This window comes from Equus asinus, chromosome 2 (genome assembly GCF_041296235.1).
Source record: "Equus asinus isolate D_3611 breed Donkey chromosome 2, EquAss-T2T_v2, whole genome shotgun sequence".
Classification (NCBI taxonomy): Eukaryota; Metazoa; Chordata; class Mammalia; order Perissodactyla; family Equidae; genus Equus; species Equus asinus.
The window spans coordinates 152,760,512-152,776,645 of NC_091791.1; the positions used below are offsets into that span (position 1 = coordinate 152,760,512).

Consider the following 16,134-nt stretch of genomic DNA (forward strand, 5'->3'; position numbering starts at 1 on the left):
TCGTAAGACTCTCTAGTCTAACCCAGGGAGGCCACAACTACCCACGACTTGTTTTTATTGAGAACTTAGGCCTTTTGTGTAGAAATTCCCTGTATGACAAAGCCTGGTGCAGTCTGCGTGTGTGTGTGTGTGCTGGGCCTGTCTCTGGGCTCTTGGAGGAAACCTAGAGAGCCTGTGGCTGCCAAGCAGCCAGCGCCAGGCTTCTGTCTAAGGGCACAAGGAGGTTTCTGTCAACGCCCACAGAGGGTGGCTTCACATGGGTTGGTGAGGAAGAAGTCTTGAGCTACTCCTCCTTTGCAGCTGCAGAGCCCCACCTTGAGATGGATGCTTTGATGGCCCAGGGATAAGAAACCAGGAATTCAACAGCATTGATACCCAGAGTCACAGAGATTTGGGTGAACTGGGATGTCTGAGTCATCCAGGGAGCAGGCATGAGACTAACAAAATGATCCGGAGAATGGATTGATCTTGTGCACGATAGAAAGGGAAGCTTCTTGGGCATGGAAAAGCCTACAGTGTCATGGGCGGGGGTGTGTGTTTGTAGAGGGAGAGGGTCAGGGGTACGGGTGTGGTTGTCTGCAACTGGGTGATGAGAGAGCTGGAGTGAGTGAATGGAGATTATGTAAAGAAAGCAGACCAATTAAAATGTTTATGAGAATCATGGCCCTTTAGTGACCTGGGAAGCAAAGGATTGGGCAAAGTGAGTCAACGTGGTCCAGTCCAACTGCAGCGCCATCAGCACCAGCCTTCACTAGAAGGGCCACCATGTTGTAAATTAATAGAAATATCGGTTTGAAAAACTCATTCATTCACCAACAATACTTGCTGAATCCTCATTCTAGGCACTGTGCTTCTAGTAAACTTGGATACAAGGACAGGTGAGACCAGCCTCAATCCTCCACTAAAAGTTAACAATTTAGTCAAACTCCTTAACCCAATACAGCTGCCAAAGCATGTTTTTAAAAGTTATTATCATTGGTATTATTTAGCAATCACAATAGCTGACATTTCTTGGGGACTTCCTTGGTGCCAGATACTGTGCTAAAACCTTGACAGCCTAGAGTAATGGTGAGGTATGTGGACTCTGGAGGTAGACCACTTGTCTTCAGATACCAGCACTACCTTTAATTGGCTGAGTAACCTTGGGCAACTCACTTAACTTGTGCCTCAGTTTCCTAAGATGTTTGATATGGAAAGTAATAGTACCTACGTCATAGAGTTATTGGAAGGATCAAGTGAGTTGATACGTGGAGAGGGCTTAGAATAGTGCCTAGCTACAGTGAATATTCAGTAAGTATTAGCTAGGACTGCCTCGTTTAATCCCGCAAATGACCTTATGAGGTAGGTCTAACATCATCTCTATTTTGCAGATGAGGAAATAGAGTGGTAGGGCCAGTCTTATATCCAGGTCAGGCATGCTCTAACCACTAGGCTATACCACTACATGATCATTACTAGCAGTGCCATTTACCCAGCAACCCTTGTGCTTCAGGCACACGCTGCGCCCTTTCACTCTTTCTAATCCTCACAATCACCTGCAAAGTAGATATCATTGCTGTCGTTTTACAGATGAGAAAACTGAGCCTTCGAGGGACCAAATGACTCTTGTCTGAGTCAGAAGTGTATTCTCCCCTCTGCAGCTCTGCCCCTCAGTATTGCCTTTTTTAATGTCAACCTATTAACTTCAACTTCTTAAAGAAAAATCACAAAAAGGAGACTTTGCGTGCATCAAAGATAATGTTATACTTTTTTGGATAGGCCATTTCCTTGACATCCATTTAATTGGCTGTGACTTTGGGAATTTCAGAGACATCCCTGGCCTATCCTTCCTATGCTCAGGGCTGGCCACCCTACAGCTCTCAGTCATCAGGATCTTCCTGTTCTGGCTGTGTACTCCTTGGGACAAGGTCAGGCCCTCAACCCTTGGCTAAGGTCTGTGAAGTAGCAGGAATGCCTTGCACTGTAACAAGAGAACAGAGGGGACAGTGATGTTCTGTTGCCTGAAAATTTTCCCCAAAGCCAGGTGTTAAAAAGCCACTTATTAGGGGCCGGCCCAGTGGTGTAGTGGTTAGGGTCACGCACTCTGCTTCTGCAGCCTGGGGTTCGCAGGTTCAGATCCTGGGTGTGGATCTATACTCATCAAGTCATGCTGTGGAGGCATCCCACATACAAAATAGAAGATTGGCGCAGATGTTAGCTCAGCGACAATCTTCCTCAAGCAAAAAGAGGAAGATTGGCAACATATGTTAGCACAGGGTCAAACTTCCTTGCCAAAAAAAAAAGGCCACTTATTGTATGATTCTGTACATATTAAATGCCCAGAATAGGAAAATTCCTAGAAACTGAAAGTAGATTAGTGGTTGCCTAGGCCTGGGGGCAGGAGGGAATGGGAAGTGACTGCTAGTGTGCATGGAGCTTCCTTTTGAGGTGATGAAAATGTTCTGGGATCAGATAGTGGGGATTATTGCACAACCTGTGAATATGCTACAAACCAAGGGATTGTATACTTTAAAAGGGTGCATTTTGTGGTATGTGAATTATATCTCAATAAAGTTGCTTTAAAAAAAAAAAGCCAGGCATCCTAGGAATGTGCCTGGTCTGTTCCTGCCCACAACTGCGTGGGATGGGGACGGGGGCAGCCATGACTTGGGCTGAGGATTGGAAGACACGAACGTGTGACTGTGAGCGGATCTATGGGGCACCATCCCCTCCTCTGTAAAGCAGGGCCCTGGGCCCAGGAGCCATGGTGGGAAATGGTGTGGGAGATGAGGAGGCTGAGGGCTCGGGTGGGACCCTCCTCTCTTCACCTAAGCCTACTCCACTTATGTTTTTTATATATTGGATCCCCACTTACGATTTGGCTTGCATGTAGGGTCCTCTGCTTAAAACTTTCTTGAAAAATCCCTTGTTAGATGTCATCTAAGATTTCTTCTCACTCAGTTGTATAGTGGCCTCTATAAAGTACCTCCTTATCTCCATTTCAATATAACTCTTGTTCTCCTTGTTTTAACTGAGCCCTTAGCTCTCAAAGAAGGAACCTCAGACAAGGCACTGGTGCGTTGTTTTGCCTCAATCTTTCTTTAGATCCCAGTCCAAACTCTCCTTTGTACAATGCCCTCACTTAAACACAAGTTTACCATTATTCTTCATTGATTTATGAGACTGTATGGAATGTCCCCTCCTAGGGTTGTGAGTTAATATATGGCGAGCACTTAGGAAAACATCTGGCACATGGATGGTTAGTTTTACGTAAGTGTTAGGTACTATAATTAGCCTGATATTGTTTTAACCTCTGCCTTTTGGACTCCAGAGGTCTGGCTGGGTCTTATTCAAAAGCCGTTTCTAACCATCCCCCAAACCTCAGTTCCCCATCCATTCTACCACTGTTTTAGTTTATTTCTTTCCTTTGTTTCTTGGACTGTTTAAGGTTAAATTAATCATATTGCTCATTTCATGGTATTTATCATAATAATAGTTCTGCTTCAGGCCCTTCTTTTTAAAAAATTAACTAATTGATTTTTTCTTCCTTTTATCTCATTACTCATTCTTATTCATCTCTCCCCATGATAGGGAAACATTTTGATGTGTTTAATATGTTTCATTGTATTTGAATGTGTTCTCAGAAAAAAATATATTGTTATCGTTCTACAATATTTTGTCCAGTATGTTTTTTGTTTTAAGATTGGTCCTGAGCTAACATCTGTTGCCAATTTTTTTCTTCTTCTCCCCAAAGCCCCCCAGTACATGGTTGTATATTCTAGTTGTAGGTCCTTCTAGTTCTGCTATGTGGGATGCTGCCTCAGCATGGCTTGATGAGCAGTGCTAGGTCCCCACCCAGGATCAGAACCAGCAAAACCCTGGGCCGCCGAAGCCGAGTGCGCAAACTTAACGACTTGGCCATGGGGCCAGCCCCTGTTTTTTCATCTTCAGAAGTTCCATTGGGTCTTTTTTCTACCTTCCATTTCTCTTATTATGTTCGTGTATTCCTTCACTTCCTCTTGGGCATGTTTATAATATTTAAAATAGCTGTTTTACAATCCTTGTCAGCTAGTTCCATCATCTCTGTCATTTCTGGGTCTAGTTCTATTGATTGACATTTTTCCTGTTTATGGGTCATATTTTCCTGCTTCTTTTCATTCCTGGTAATTTTTTTAATAGATCTATTTTTTTAGAATAGTTTTAGGTTTCATCACCATTGCAGATGAGGGAGAAGAATTCAAATATGACTTCATGATGGCATATCTGAAAAACCAAGGCAATAGAAGCATCAGGTTATAAGGGACAATTAAAAGCATGAGAGGAGGAGCAGGAAGTGATACTTCCGTCATTTGGAAGCTTAATGCATCCAGGGAGAAACTAAGATGCTAAAAATCATCACATTGAAATGCAACCGCTTTGACTCTATTACCTGCAGCTTTGACTGTATTCTTTAGTAGAAGCCATGGAAGTGTGGCAGCAAAGCTGACCGAATGAATTTCGACAAATTGCATGTGAACTTCCCACTGATTTCTCTTATAAAATTGGAGACACATTTCCATGTGGGGAGGCAGGACAGAGCGGGAGGAAGAAGAACTGGTGAGAAGACTTCACGGCCAGTCTTGAACCAGATTCTGTGTTTTAATACCCCATTAGCATGGTGTCCACCGCCAGTCAGAAGTGAAGCTGTGCTCCTCAAAGGCAAGGATGTTTTTCACTTTCATGTATGCGTCTAACTCGCTGCCGGTTCATCATGGGGTTTGACAGTTGTCACTGAATGAGTGCTGAATGGCTGAGTGAAGAGACGTGGCATTCACCCTGGGACTGCGGGTGCTGTAATAGACCTTGGGGGCCTTATAGTCCTTTCCTGACTCGGAGATCTTGTCCACCTTTGTCCAAATATCGCCGTGTGAGTGTGCATGCATATGTATGCAAACACTCAAACACACACAGCCTATATGGGTTTCTCTTTTACAAGGAACTCAGCTCCCACAAAATTATCAATGAAACGGACCCCTGAGTCTCATGTCAAACTGAGTCATGAGGACTGATAGTCTGCAGAAGCCTGTTCACAGCTTAAAGACAACTCCAATACAAATTTCTTTCTTTCTTCTTTTTTTTAGGAGGATTGGCCTTGAGCTAACATCTGTTGCCAATCTCCCTCTCTTTTTTTTGTTCTCTCCCCAAAGCCCCAGTACATAGTTGTATATCCTAGTTATAGGGCCGTGTAGTTCTTCTCTGTGGGACGCCACTTCAGCGTGGCTTGGTGAGTGGTATGTAGGTCTGCGCCCAGGGTCCAAACCGGAGAGGCCCGGGCCGCCAAAGAGGAATGTGCAAACTTAACCACTATGCCACCAGGATGGCCCCTTCAACACAAATTTAATGACCATCTACTTTACACTCAGCACAGTGCTAGAAATGAAGAAATGCAACAAACGTATCTGATGTGAGCCCTACTCTATGGGGACTTGTAGTCTGGCTGACAAGACAAGACAAACATATGAGATGATAGAGAGCTTCATCCACTAATAAAATGTGTGGCACAGGTGATTGGGGTGAAGTGAGACCACGAGCAGGGAGGTTAGTGTGGCTGGAGCAGTCAGTGGAACATTCACAGAGGAAGGTGCACTGAGAATGAGGTGTTGCTGGATGTCTAGTGAAGCTGCAGTGGTGTGGCTTGTAATGAAAAGCATGAGGACAGTTTGAGAGCCAAGAAACATAGGTTTAAATCCTGCCCTGGCTCTCCTCTTTCTGCCATGTAACCTCAACCTCTCGAAGCCTCAGTTTCCTGCTCTTTCAAGTTGGGATAATCACAGGATTGTGAGAAGGAGTAAGTGAGAGCATGCCTGTGCAGTGCTTGGCACCCACAGTGGTGATGATGCTGTCAACTGGAAAGGAAGAATGGGAAGACTGAAAGACAGCAAGTTCAGTTCGGGGTGTGTTGAGTGACAGAAAGGTCTCCATATAGGCTCAAGATTCAAATTCTGGAATGGCGGGCACAGAAGTGAGAGATGAAGCCACCAGGCAGGATGAGCTCTTTGTCGGAGGACATAGCAAGCAGGAAAGAGGGAACAACACCCCCAGGAAACACGTATGTGCATGACTTTGAGGATATCTGAGCGCTGTTAGCTCCCTTAGTGTGACATTGAGCCTTGGCCTCATTCCCTACATAAGAAGCCATTCTTGACCCTCTGTTGCTTCACTGTGACAGGCCATTGTCCCCCGTCCCAGTCCTCTCACAAACCATGATGAGGAGAGGGTGAGAACAGACCAGTGCAAATCCATCACCTCTCAAACCTATGTTCTCCTGACAATCAAGCTTGGTACCCACTGCATAGCACACAGCCATTCTGACACTGCTGTGCTGAAGTTGGAAATCACCAGAATGGGCAGAAGATTCCCAAGACATTCATTCACCCCTCTGGGAAAGATGCACCAATTATCTGTGCAAAATATGTCTGGCCCTGTATAGTTAATGGCTGTATAATGATAAATATGAATATCACAGAGTCTCTGCCCTCAGGACGACAGATTCATAAATCATTACAAGCCATGTCTAGTAGAGAGCTTCAGAGTGCCACGAGACCAAAGACCTATGTTCGGGTGGAAAAATGCTCATCCAGCCATGTTAAGCAGAAGCTGACACTACCACTGACACTTCACATGGTTATTTATGAATTCATCAATCAGGGTGAAGAACAGAGCCTTGCTCCCTGCTCCCCTAGCCCGCACTTCCTTGGCACATTCTCTTATTACCTTGTTATCCACCCTCCTGACAGTAATCTTAGCATAAATGTGCCCATGTGATGCTCCTGACTCGCCTGAATGCTCTTGCCTCGCTCCTGTCTCATGTTCCTTCAGTGGCAGCTTTTCCAACCTTCACCCTCCTCTCTGAGGCTGTCCTGTGTCACCACCTACAACTCACTCGTCAGCTCTTCTCACTCCCTGCTCTCGTTCCTGGGCCCTGTGCAGACCTGCTGCTCCAGGGAGAGTTCCAGGTTCCCCACTGGGCTGCGTCCAGGGACGTGTTCCCACCTCGGCCTGGAGAGGCTTTGTGCCAAAGTATAAGAAAGAGCCTAAACTAAAATAAATAAGCAATTGAATGTTTAATATAAGTAAGTGTTTAAACTTAAAATTATAAACATTTTTAAAAGAAAGCTGAACTGTGTGCATCATTCTGGGAGGTAGGCTCAGAATCGAGTACAAGCTTAGCAGTGAAACCAGGATTTGAGTGAAAGTTCTGCCATTTCCTAGCTGTGTGACTTTGGTCAAGGCAGCAAACTTTTCTTAGCCTCTGGTTCATCATCTTTAAAATGGGGATAATGACAGCAGCTTCTGTGTAGACTTGTCTTGAGGATAATGTATGTAAAACACTTAGCAACATTCCTGGCTGGTAGACACTATTACCATTATTGTTGTTGTTGCTGTTGTTGTTGTTGAATTGGGTGGGCTGCCAATGCTGGACTTGAGGGGACACGGCATCGGTGGTAGGATGAGCTGGGGGATACTGCTGTACTTAAAATAAGGCAAAATGGGAAAATAGGGCAGTAGACAAAGAAAAGAATTTGGCTGGCAAAGGGAAGGGATGCCCCCTCAGGAATAAAGACAACATTCTACCTCCTTTCCAGATTTTCTCTACCAGGTGCAAACTCCCACTTTTCTAAGCTTTTGTTACACAGTTTCCTTCCCTTTCTGCTTTGACCAGTGATGCTTTCCTTGAGAAGCTTCTGGGACCCATGGGAAAGGAGGAATCCAAGCCACAGTACTCTCTAAGAATCTGATGGTCTCAGCCAACAATCCCCACCACAGGAAGGAAAATATTCTAGCTATTTGGTTTGAAGGAGATTTATGGCCAGGAGAGAAGTGAGACCGAGTCAGGCCACCGAATCCTGCCAAAGGAGGCGTACCTGTCCCGCCCTGCTGGCACAGGGAGTGGACCCACAACTTGCTAGACCTTCCGTGGCCCTGCCAGTGCTTGTCTGAACAGCCAGCAGCTTAACCTTTGCAGAGTCTCTTCCGTGAGCCCCAGGGAGAGGAGCACAGGAAGGTGGAGAGGGAGGGTGGCAATGATACCAACCCAGTGCCCCAAACAGCTCCTGCCTGCTCCTGCAGGGGCCAGTGGAACGATTACCCTGGTCCCAGGGCCCTAAATCCAGGAATTCATAGAGTTCCTGAATCCAGAGCCCACAGGAGATTTTTCTGCCCTTTCTGCAGTGATGCGGTGCCTGGGGATCCCCACCCGTGTGATCACCAACTTTGACTCTGGCCACGACACGGATGGAAACTTGATCATAGATGAGTATTACGACAACACAGGCAGGATTTTGGAGAATAAGAAGAAGGACACTGTCTGGTGAGAGGCAACCTCTTAGTCTCTTTCTAGGGCAAACCCTGACAGCAGGAAGTAGACAGGACTGTGCCCATGAGCCTGCTGCTCTCTCATGCCCTCCCACCCCCCACTGTCACCAGCCCCAGGGCTCCATATCCCCAACCCTAAGGCTGGGCCACAGCTGAACACAGAAATAATGATTTTGAGTTTAAAATCCTCACATCACCAGCTCTCTTCCCTGAGTGAGGTTTTCCTTTTTATCACCTTCTTCATGTAACACTCAGCCTGTGGCTCTGGCCCGAGGAGAACCTGAAGTCTCACCTCCGGACACAAAGGCTATGACTGCCTCTGTGAGTCAGCCGTGCACACAGGAAAGGGCCACGAGGACCTTTCTGAGAGAGTGAAGGATTTTTAACTTCAGTGGACTCTGCAAGCCTTCACTTTCTATTCACAAACAGAGGAAAGCTCTTTCCTGGGCAAGTTGCCTCACAGGAGGAAGAGCTGTCACCACTCACCCACAGAGGTTTGAAGTGTCCATCAGTTCATCGTCCCCTGCCTTGCTCCAGAAAGAACACAAGCGCTAGAAACTCTCCCTTAGCTTCATTTGATGCTGATTCCTCTGGCTTCTCCTTCAGGAATTTCCATGTCTGGAATGAGTGCTGGATGGCCCGAAAGGACATCCCTCCCGGATACGGAGGCTGGCAGGTGCTGGATGCCACACCCCAGGAGACGAGCAACGGTGAGGCTCTCCAGAAGGAAGGCAGAACCCGCTCCCACAGAAGGTGCCCCTGTTCCCGCCTGACCCTGCAGCAACAGTCCATTGTGGCTCTTCTCTTCTCCTTCAGGCCTCTACTGCTGCGGCCCCGCCTCGGTCAGAGCCATCAAAGAGGGGGAGGTGGACCTGAACTACGACACGGCCTTTGCCTTTTCCATGGTGAATGCTGACTGCATGTCCTGGCTTGTCTACGGAGGGAAGGAGCAGAAACTTCACCAGGACACAAATTCTGTTGGCAATTTTATCAGCACCAAGAGCATCCAGAGTGATGAGCGGGATGACATCACCGAGAACTACAAGTACCCAGAAGGTACCACTAAGTCAGCTCCCCTCAGAGTCCAAGTCCTCTGGGCACCCCGTCCCACCCCAGGGAATCTCCCAGCCAGCTGGGGCAGCCCAGTGGTGGGGCAAGACCCAGATCCACCGTCTCCTCAGCCCTTCAGTTTTAAGGTCCTAGTTGAGGGGTCCCCACTGCCTCACTTCCTCATACCCACCACCACCCCACACCTCCCAGGCCAGTGAGCACCTTCCACAAGATGTTCACGTCCACAGGCCTCCCACCAATAGTACATGAATTCCTCCCCCCTGCCTTCCCGAAAATCAGCCTCCCCCTGGAGATGGCGGGGGAATGAGTAAACTCTCCTATTAATTAATTTAATTAATTTTATTTAACTTGTTTAATTAACTGTGTTTTATTGAGTGTTTGGAGGAAGGCGGGACCACCAGCCAGCATGGAGGCTGATGTAAGGCCAAATGCTCACTCCCACCCCCGCGCCCTGCAGAGGGTGGTTCTGAGATGGGAGAGACCTGGCAGGGGATTCCGACCCAAGCCAGCAGGGGCAAAGGGGCAGCCAAGTTAGTCAGGAGTGGACTAATTCCCGGAAATTGAGGAACACCAACCACCAGGCTCAGCTACCAGGGAACCCAGCAAAAATATCGAAGCCACAAGGGCCAGAAGCAGGGTGAAGGGCAGGATCTGAATAAGGACGAGTCAGGAATATAGGCGGGTAGCTGAGCAGCAATTGCTGGGAGTGCCTGTGAGTGGGTGTCTGTGGTCTGTCTGTGTGAGCCTTTGGGGCTGACACAGAGAAGCTCCAGAATCCAAGCCTAGGAAGGGGATACAAAGCAAGAGACGAGCATTGAACACAGCCCAGCACACAGTCCCTCAGCCCCTCCACCTCCGTTCTTTCTGGGGTTATCTTGATTGGGGTGCCCAGAACGGTTCCTGAGACGAGGATTCAAGTACAAGCGATTTATTTGTGAGGCCATCCAGGAAGGAAGTAGGGTTAGCAAGCGAGACAGCAAAGGGGAGGAAGCCGATGCAGGTGCCTCGGGGAGATGCAGGGCGCCTCGGCGAGCCTGTCAGCACCATGGGCAGCGGGAGCTCCGTGCTGCTGGGGAGCTCTGCCAGTGGGGTTGCCGGGGAAAATACAGGACGAATAATGCCATAGTCTAACTATACCCCCAATTATTTGTTGTTAATCTGAAATTTAATTTACACGGCTTGTATTTTTATTTGCTAAATCTGGAAACCCTGTGAGGGTTCAGTGTAAAGTGTAGAACACTGCAGATTTATCCCACCCGGGAGGCAAGGGGGCTGGGCTATTTACCCACCAACTCCTGTCTGTCAGGGGTTGAGGGCTGCTCCTTGGGGGTGTAAATTCCCTAGCACTTTCGGCCTGCCCCAAGCATGAGCTGAGTCAGCTCTGGTGGCAGAGAAAGCCTCGAAGAGCCACAGGTGCTAGAATTTGAAATCAGGACCCATGGGCACTGAAATGGCAAGTGCCAAGAGGGTGGGGGCAGAGCATTGACAGCATTTGCTACAGAGGTCCACGGGGTTCCACTGTGAACTTGGGGGGTTTGGAGCTATATTCTGGCGGGCCTGAGTATGCTGCTCAGTCAGGCAGTATTCTTTCTCCTCCCCACAAGCCTGACAGGATCTGGGGGTAGAGCCGACCACAGAGGAGCTAAATCTGATTTGCCTCTCCCTGGGCACACTGTTTCTGAAGCCAATGCCTCAAGACCCTCTTCTGCCGGGAACCCGGCTTAGAATGACACCCAGAGCAAGGGGACAAAAGGGGCCTCTGCCTGGGAGGCTGTGGAGCCGGGCTCTGGGGACAGAAAGTGCTCAGTGAAGGCAGCTGCTGGGATGGTGAGGGAAGAACCTGAGGATTCCCCACACATCCCGGCCGCACCTCCCCAGGACTGAGGCTGGGCTGCCCTGGGAAGTCAGCCTGCCTGAACTTTTTCCTTTTTTCACTGTGGCTTCTTGGTTTCTCAATTTCCAGGAATTAGTCTACACCAGACCAATAATTTGGTTCTGGGACAGGAAATCACACCATGCCCTGTCGTCTTTAACAGGCTGACTCCTCCGCTTTTGTGGGCTTTCCTCTTTCCTGTGGGGAAGGCAGGATAGAGTCTAGTGGTCTTGAGCACAGATTTTCAAGTTGGGCAGATTTGGTTTCCGCCTGGACTCTGCCCCTTGGAAGTTGTGTGACTTGGGCAAATGACATGGCCTCTCTGAACCCCATTTTCCTCATCTACATATGGAATAATAATATTTATATTATTATTATTATTGTTGGCAAGGATGTGGAGAAAAGGGAACCCTTGTGCACTATTGGTAGGAATGTAAATTGGTGCAGCCACCGTGGAAAACCCACATGGAGGTTCCTCAAAACATTAAGAATAGTGGCTGGCCCAGTTGTGTAGTGGTTAAGTTGGTACACTTGGCTTCAGAAGCCTGGGGTTCACAGGTTCAGATCCTGGGCGTAGACCTACACACTGCTCATCAAGCCATGCTGTGGCAGCATCCCACATACAAAATAAAAGAAGATTGACACAGATATTAGCTCAGTGACAATCTTCTTCAAGCAAAAAAGAGGAAGATTGGCAACAGATGTTAGCTCAGGGCCAGTCTTCCTTACCAAAAAATAAAAACTAGACTACCATATGATCCAGCAATTCCACTTCTGGATATTTATCCAAAGAAAATGAAAACACTAACTCGAAAAGATCTCTGCACCCCACCCCCCAGTTTCATTGCAGCACTATTTACAACAGCTAAGACGTGGAAGCAAGTCAAGTGCCCATCAATTGATGATTGGATAAAGGAATTGTGGTAAATATATAAACAATAGAATATTATTTAGCCACAAAAAAGAAGGAAATCTTGCCATTTGCCCCAACATGGGTAGACCTCGAGGGCGTTTTGCTGAGTGAAGTAAATTAGAGAAAGACAAAAACTGTATGATCTCACTTATATGTGGAATCTAAAAACAAAAACAAACAAAAACCAAGCTCACAGATACAGAGAACAGGTTGGCAGGGGGTGGAGAGTGGGAGAAGTGTGTGAAGGGGGCCAAAAGGTAAAAAATAACAGGAATAAAAATACATAAATAAAATAATGCTAGTGATTAAAAAAAAAAAAAATCGTTCTAGGCCCTTCAAGGCACCCAAGAGAAGGTCCTCCATCTCCACTGGGAGATTCACATTCACATAGGTACTGCTAAAAATATTAATAATAGTACATCTCTCTCATGGTTGATGTGAGGGTGAAAGGGGTGAAGTGCTCAGCAGAGCCTGACACTTAGAAAGCCCTTGATGAATGGTACGGAGTGTTTGTTAGAAATGGGGGTTTTAACACCCCTGCAGCGTTGGTGGGGCCGTTGGGAGGATGGTCAGCCTGGCCTACAACTGGTTCTGTCTTTGCCCCCAGGCTCCCCACAGGAGAGGGAGGTGTTTCTGAAGGCTCTTCTGAAGCTGAAGGCTGGAAGGTCCCCAGGCTCCCACCGAGCGGCCTCACAACCTTCCAGGCCCAGGTCCCTGAGCGGGGATGGTCCTCGGAGCCTGGATACACCTTCCCTTCGGCCTAGTGATGTTGTCCAGGTCTCCATGAAATTCCAGCTGCTCGACCCACCCAACATGGGCCAGGACATAAGGTTTGTCCTGCTGACCCTCAACATGTCACTCCAGTTCAAGGACCTCAAAGTGAACTTGAGTGCTCAGTCTCTGCTGCATGATGGCAGCCCCCTGCCCCCGTTCTGGCAGGACACAGCCTTCATCACACTCTCTCCTGAAGAAGGTATGGGCTCTGAGTATGGGCACGGGGACAGGCTGTGTACACAGAGTGGGTTAAAGAAATGCCAGTAGGTTGAAGCCAGCCAACAAGGATCCTATGGGTGGACAACTGTGACACTGCTGTTCCTAGTGTCTTCCTAGTGTCGCCTCCAGCACAGATTCCTCCTCATCCCTCCCTCCTTCCCTGTCCTCTTCTCCTTTCATTCTCCTTCTCTCCTTTCTCCTCCTCCTCGCCTTCCTTTGCTACCTCAAGGAAAGTAGCCTGGTTTAGTGGGGAAAGGCTGAGCTTTGGAGTCATCCAGATTTGGTTAGAGACTCAGCTCACCCATTTACCAGCAGAATGACCCTGGGCAAGCCATTTTGCCTCCCTTAACCTCAGCCTCTTCATCTGAAAACCTAATACCTGCTTCACTGGGGCTCAGTACATATTGGCCCCCTCCTCTCTATAGGAGGGTCCCCAGATCCAACCCAGGCCCAGCTGATTTCCCAACTACTCTCACTTCCTCTCTGTGTTCTCTCCCTAGCAAAGACCTATCCCTGCAAAATCCCCTATTCCCAGTACAGCCAGTACCTGTCAACAGACAAGCTGATCCGCATCAGTGCCCTGGGCGAAGAGAAGAGCAGTCCTGAGAAGATCCTGGTGAACAAGATCATCACCTTAGCCTATCCAGGCATCATGATTAATGTAGGCAAGAGCCCTGCAGGTGGCCTGGGGGCTCCTTGGGATCCAGCTGGGAGGGGGTGGACCCCTCTGAGAGCCTGCTCAAGGGAGCAGCCCCTCCTTTCCTCTGCCTCTTCTGGTGACCCCAGGTGCCTCCCCACCAGGAATGTGAGGCTTATCTGAAAACACTGGGTGAGGTCTCCATCCCCTTGCACCATTATGCACCTTATGGGTGGACCTTGTGCAGATGCCATGGAGAGGGTGGGGAGAGATTCCTCTCTTGTGCCACCTCCCGCTGTTGGCCTTCCCCAGCGGCAGCATGAGGAAATATGAGCTCAAGTGGGAGGGACCTGAGTGGGGGCAGAGCACTGCCTGAGTTCATTTCAGGTTTGATTTGCCATCTCCTGGTTGTGCATCCTTGGACAAGCCCCTGGGCCTCTGCTTCTTCAACTGTCAAATGAGATGATTAGACTAGATGGCCTTTGAGGACATCTCCTGCTCTGACATTCTGTGGTCCTCTAGGTGGGAAGACTTCACAGGTCCTTTCCCTTCGGCGTGGTGCCCCCTGTGGGGGTGTGTCTGGCAGGCCCAGCCTGGAGTCCGTTTTAGCTAGGACTAAAAGTGCCTCCAAATTCCCTGAGGCTATTTCCTTCTCTCTACAGCCCTGAGTGATCCATTGCTCTTCACTCACACACCAGAGTGGAAAGAAATGAGCCAGTTACGATAATGGGGAGAGAGGGGTAGAGTGGAATTGCAATAATAAGAAACAAAAACTGCCAAAAGAAGATTCTATCCACTCAAATTATGCATGAGAATCCTTTGGGAGCTCTTGATTATTGCACACTTGGATGCAATCCTTGGAGCAGAAGAAACATCACTGGAGACTCCCAGTGTATCAGACTTTTCCATATACTGGGTTGAGTGGTGTAAAATACTTTACACGAACATCCATACATGTGTAAAGGAGGAAAAAGTTTCACATAACAATATCTTGTGTGATGTACACTGATATTTTCTTCTCTTCTGTTTCATTTTTTAAAAACGTTAATGACACCCATTAAGTGGTTTTAACCCATAGTTGGCCATGAAAGTCCAGCTCTATAGGAAACAGATCTAGGGGACAGTGTCCTCCACAAATAGTTGGTGAATTGGGGAACGAGGCTAATTCTCCGCTCCTTCCTCTCCTCTTGGGTTTCTCTGTTTAGGTTCTAGGAGAAGCCGTTGTGAACCAGCCGCTCTCCATACAGGTGATATTTTCAAATCCACTCTTGGAGCCGGTTGCAGACTGTGAGCTGACTGTGGAAGGAAGCGGTCTTTTCAAGAAACAACAAAGAGTCCTGTGAGTGCAGGGAGTGCTCAGCCTTTGCTCCCATCTCATCCGGGGATTAGCGCTATCCTTCATCCTGGACAGGGCTCCCAGGCCAGGCTCTCAGAACACCAGGAAGGGAGAGACCTGGTTGCTGAGTGGAAAAGGGCTTTCGGGTTATCATAATGCCTGTGATTTCCTGACATTCTCCTTTCTCTGCTGCAGCATTGGAGTTCTCAAACCACAACACAGAGCCAGCATCACTCTGGAGACTGTCCCCTTCAAGAGTGGCCAAAGGCAGATCCAAGCCAATCTGAGGAGCAACAAGTTTAAGGACATCAAGGGTTACAGGAACATCTATGTAGACTCCAGGTTATAAATTCTGGGACTAGGAGCTGGACGCATAGATTTTAAGCTTAAGGAAAAGGAGCAAGTTCGAATGCAAACTATGCCATTCTCCACTACAACAGAGGCTTTGCAGGGCTCCAGTGTGAGCAGAAGAGGAGATGCCGGCAATGGATGGTCTCCGGGCCATTTGCACGACTCCACAGGACTCTGTTGAGGTCCCAGTGATTCCATGGTGTCCCATCCAGAAGTGTGACATGACACTGAGGTCTAAGAACACTGGATGGACTTGGCCAAGACTTACTGCCCCCTGATGTCAAAAAAAGAAGACTGGCTGATCAGCTCACTGTCATTTTGTCATTGCAATGGCTAATACCCTAGTACCAATAAACTTCAATCCTTGTTCTCATCTCTTTTGTGCCATGTAATCACCACTTTCCCTTCAGCAGCTGCTGCCTGTTCCCTGGATGCTGGGAGCGTCCTATTGTTTCAATGCCTGAGCCCCTTCCTTTATTCAAGAAATATTCACCAAGTGCTTAGCATGTGCCAGGCACTGTTGTGAGTGTAGAGGATAAGGCAGTAAACAAAGCAAAGTCCCTGCCCCCGTGGAGCTTACATTTGGGGGTGGTAGGTGGGGAGGGGGGGTGTGGAAACAGACAAAC

General features: G+C 48.1%; 1 protein-coding gene across 2 annotated transcripts in view; it reads left to right on the forward strand.

The window, feature by feature from the left end:
• Nucleotides 1-15,880, forward strand: part of TGM5 (transglutaminase 5) — a 30,192-nt gene extending 14,312 nt beyond the window's left edge. For both annotated transcript variants that reach the window (XM_014847130.3, XM_044765056.2), the window contains 7 exons: nt 8,191-8,329; nt 8,941-9,044; nt 9,151-9,390; nt 12,799-13,164; nt 13,685-13,845; nt 15,027-15,160; nt 15,353-15,880. In XM_014847130.3, the coding sequence (XP_014702616.3) occupies nt 8,191-8,329; nt 8,941-9,044; nt 9,151-9,390; nt 12,799-13,164; nt 13,685-13,845; nt 15,027-15,160; nt 15,353-15,506 (1,298 nt within the window). In that variant the 3' untranslated portion in view covers nt 15,507-15,880. The remainder of the gene's footprint in view (nt 1-8,190; nt 8,330-8,940; nt 9,045-9,150; nt 9,391-12,798; nt 13,165-13,684; nt 13,846-15,026; nt 15,161-15,352) is intronic.
• Nucleotides 15,881-16,134: the final 254 nt, after the last annotated feature.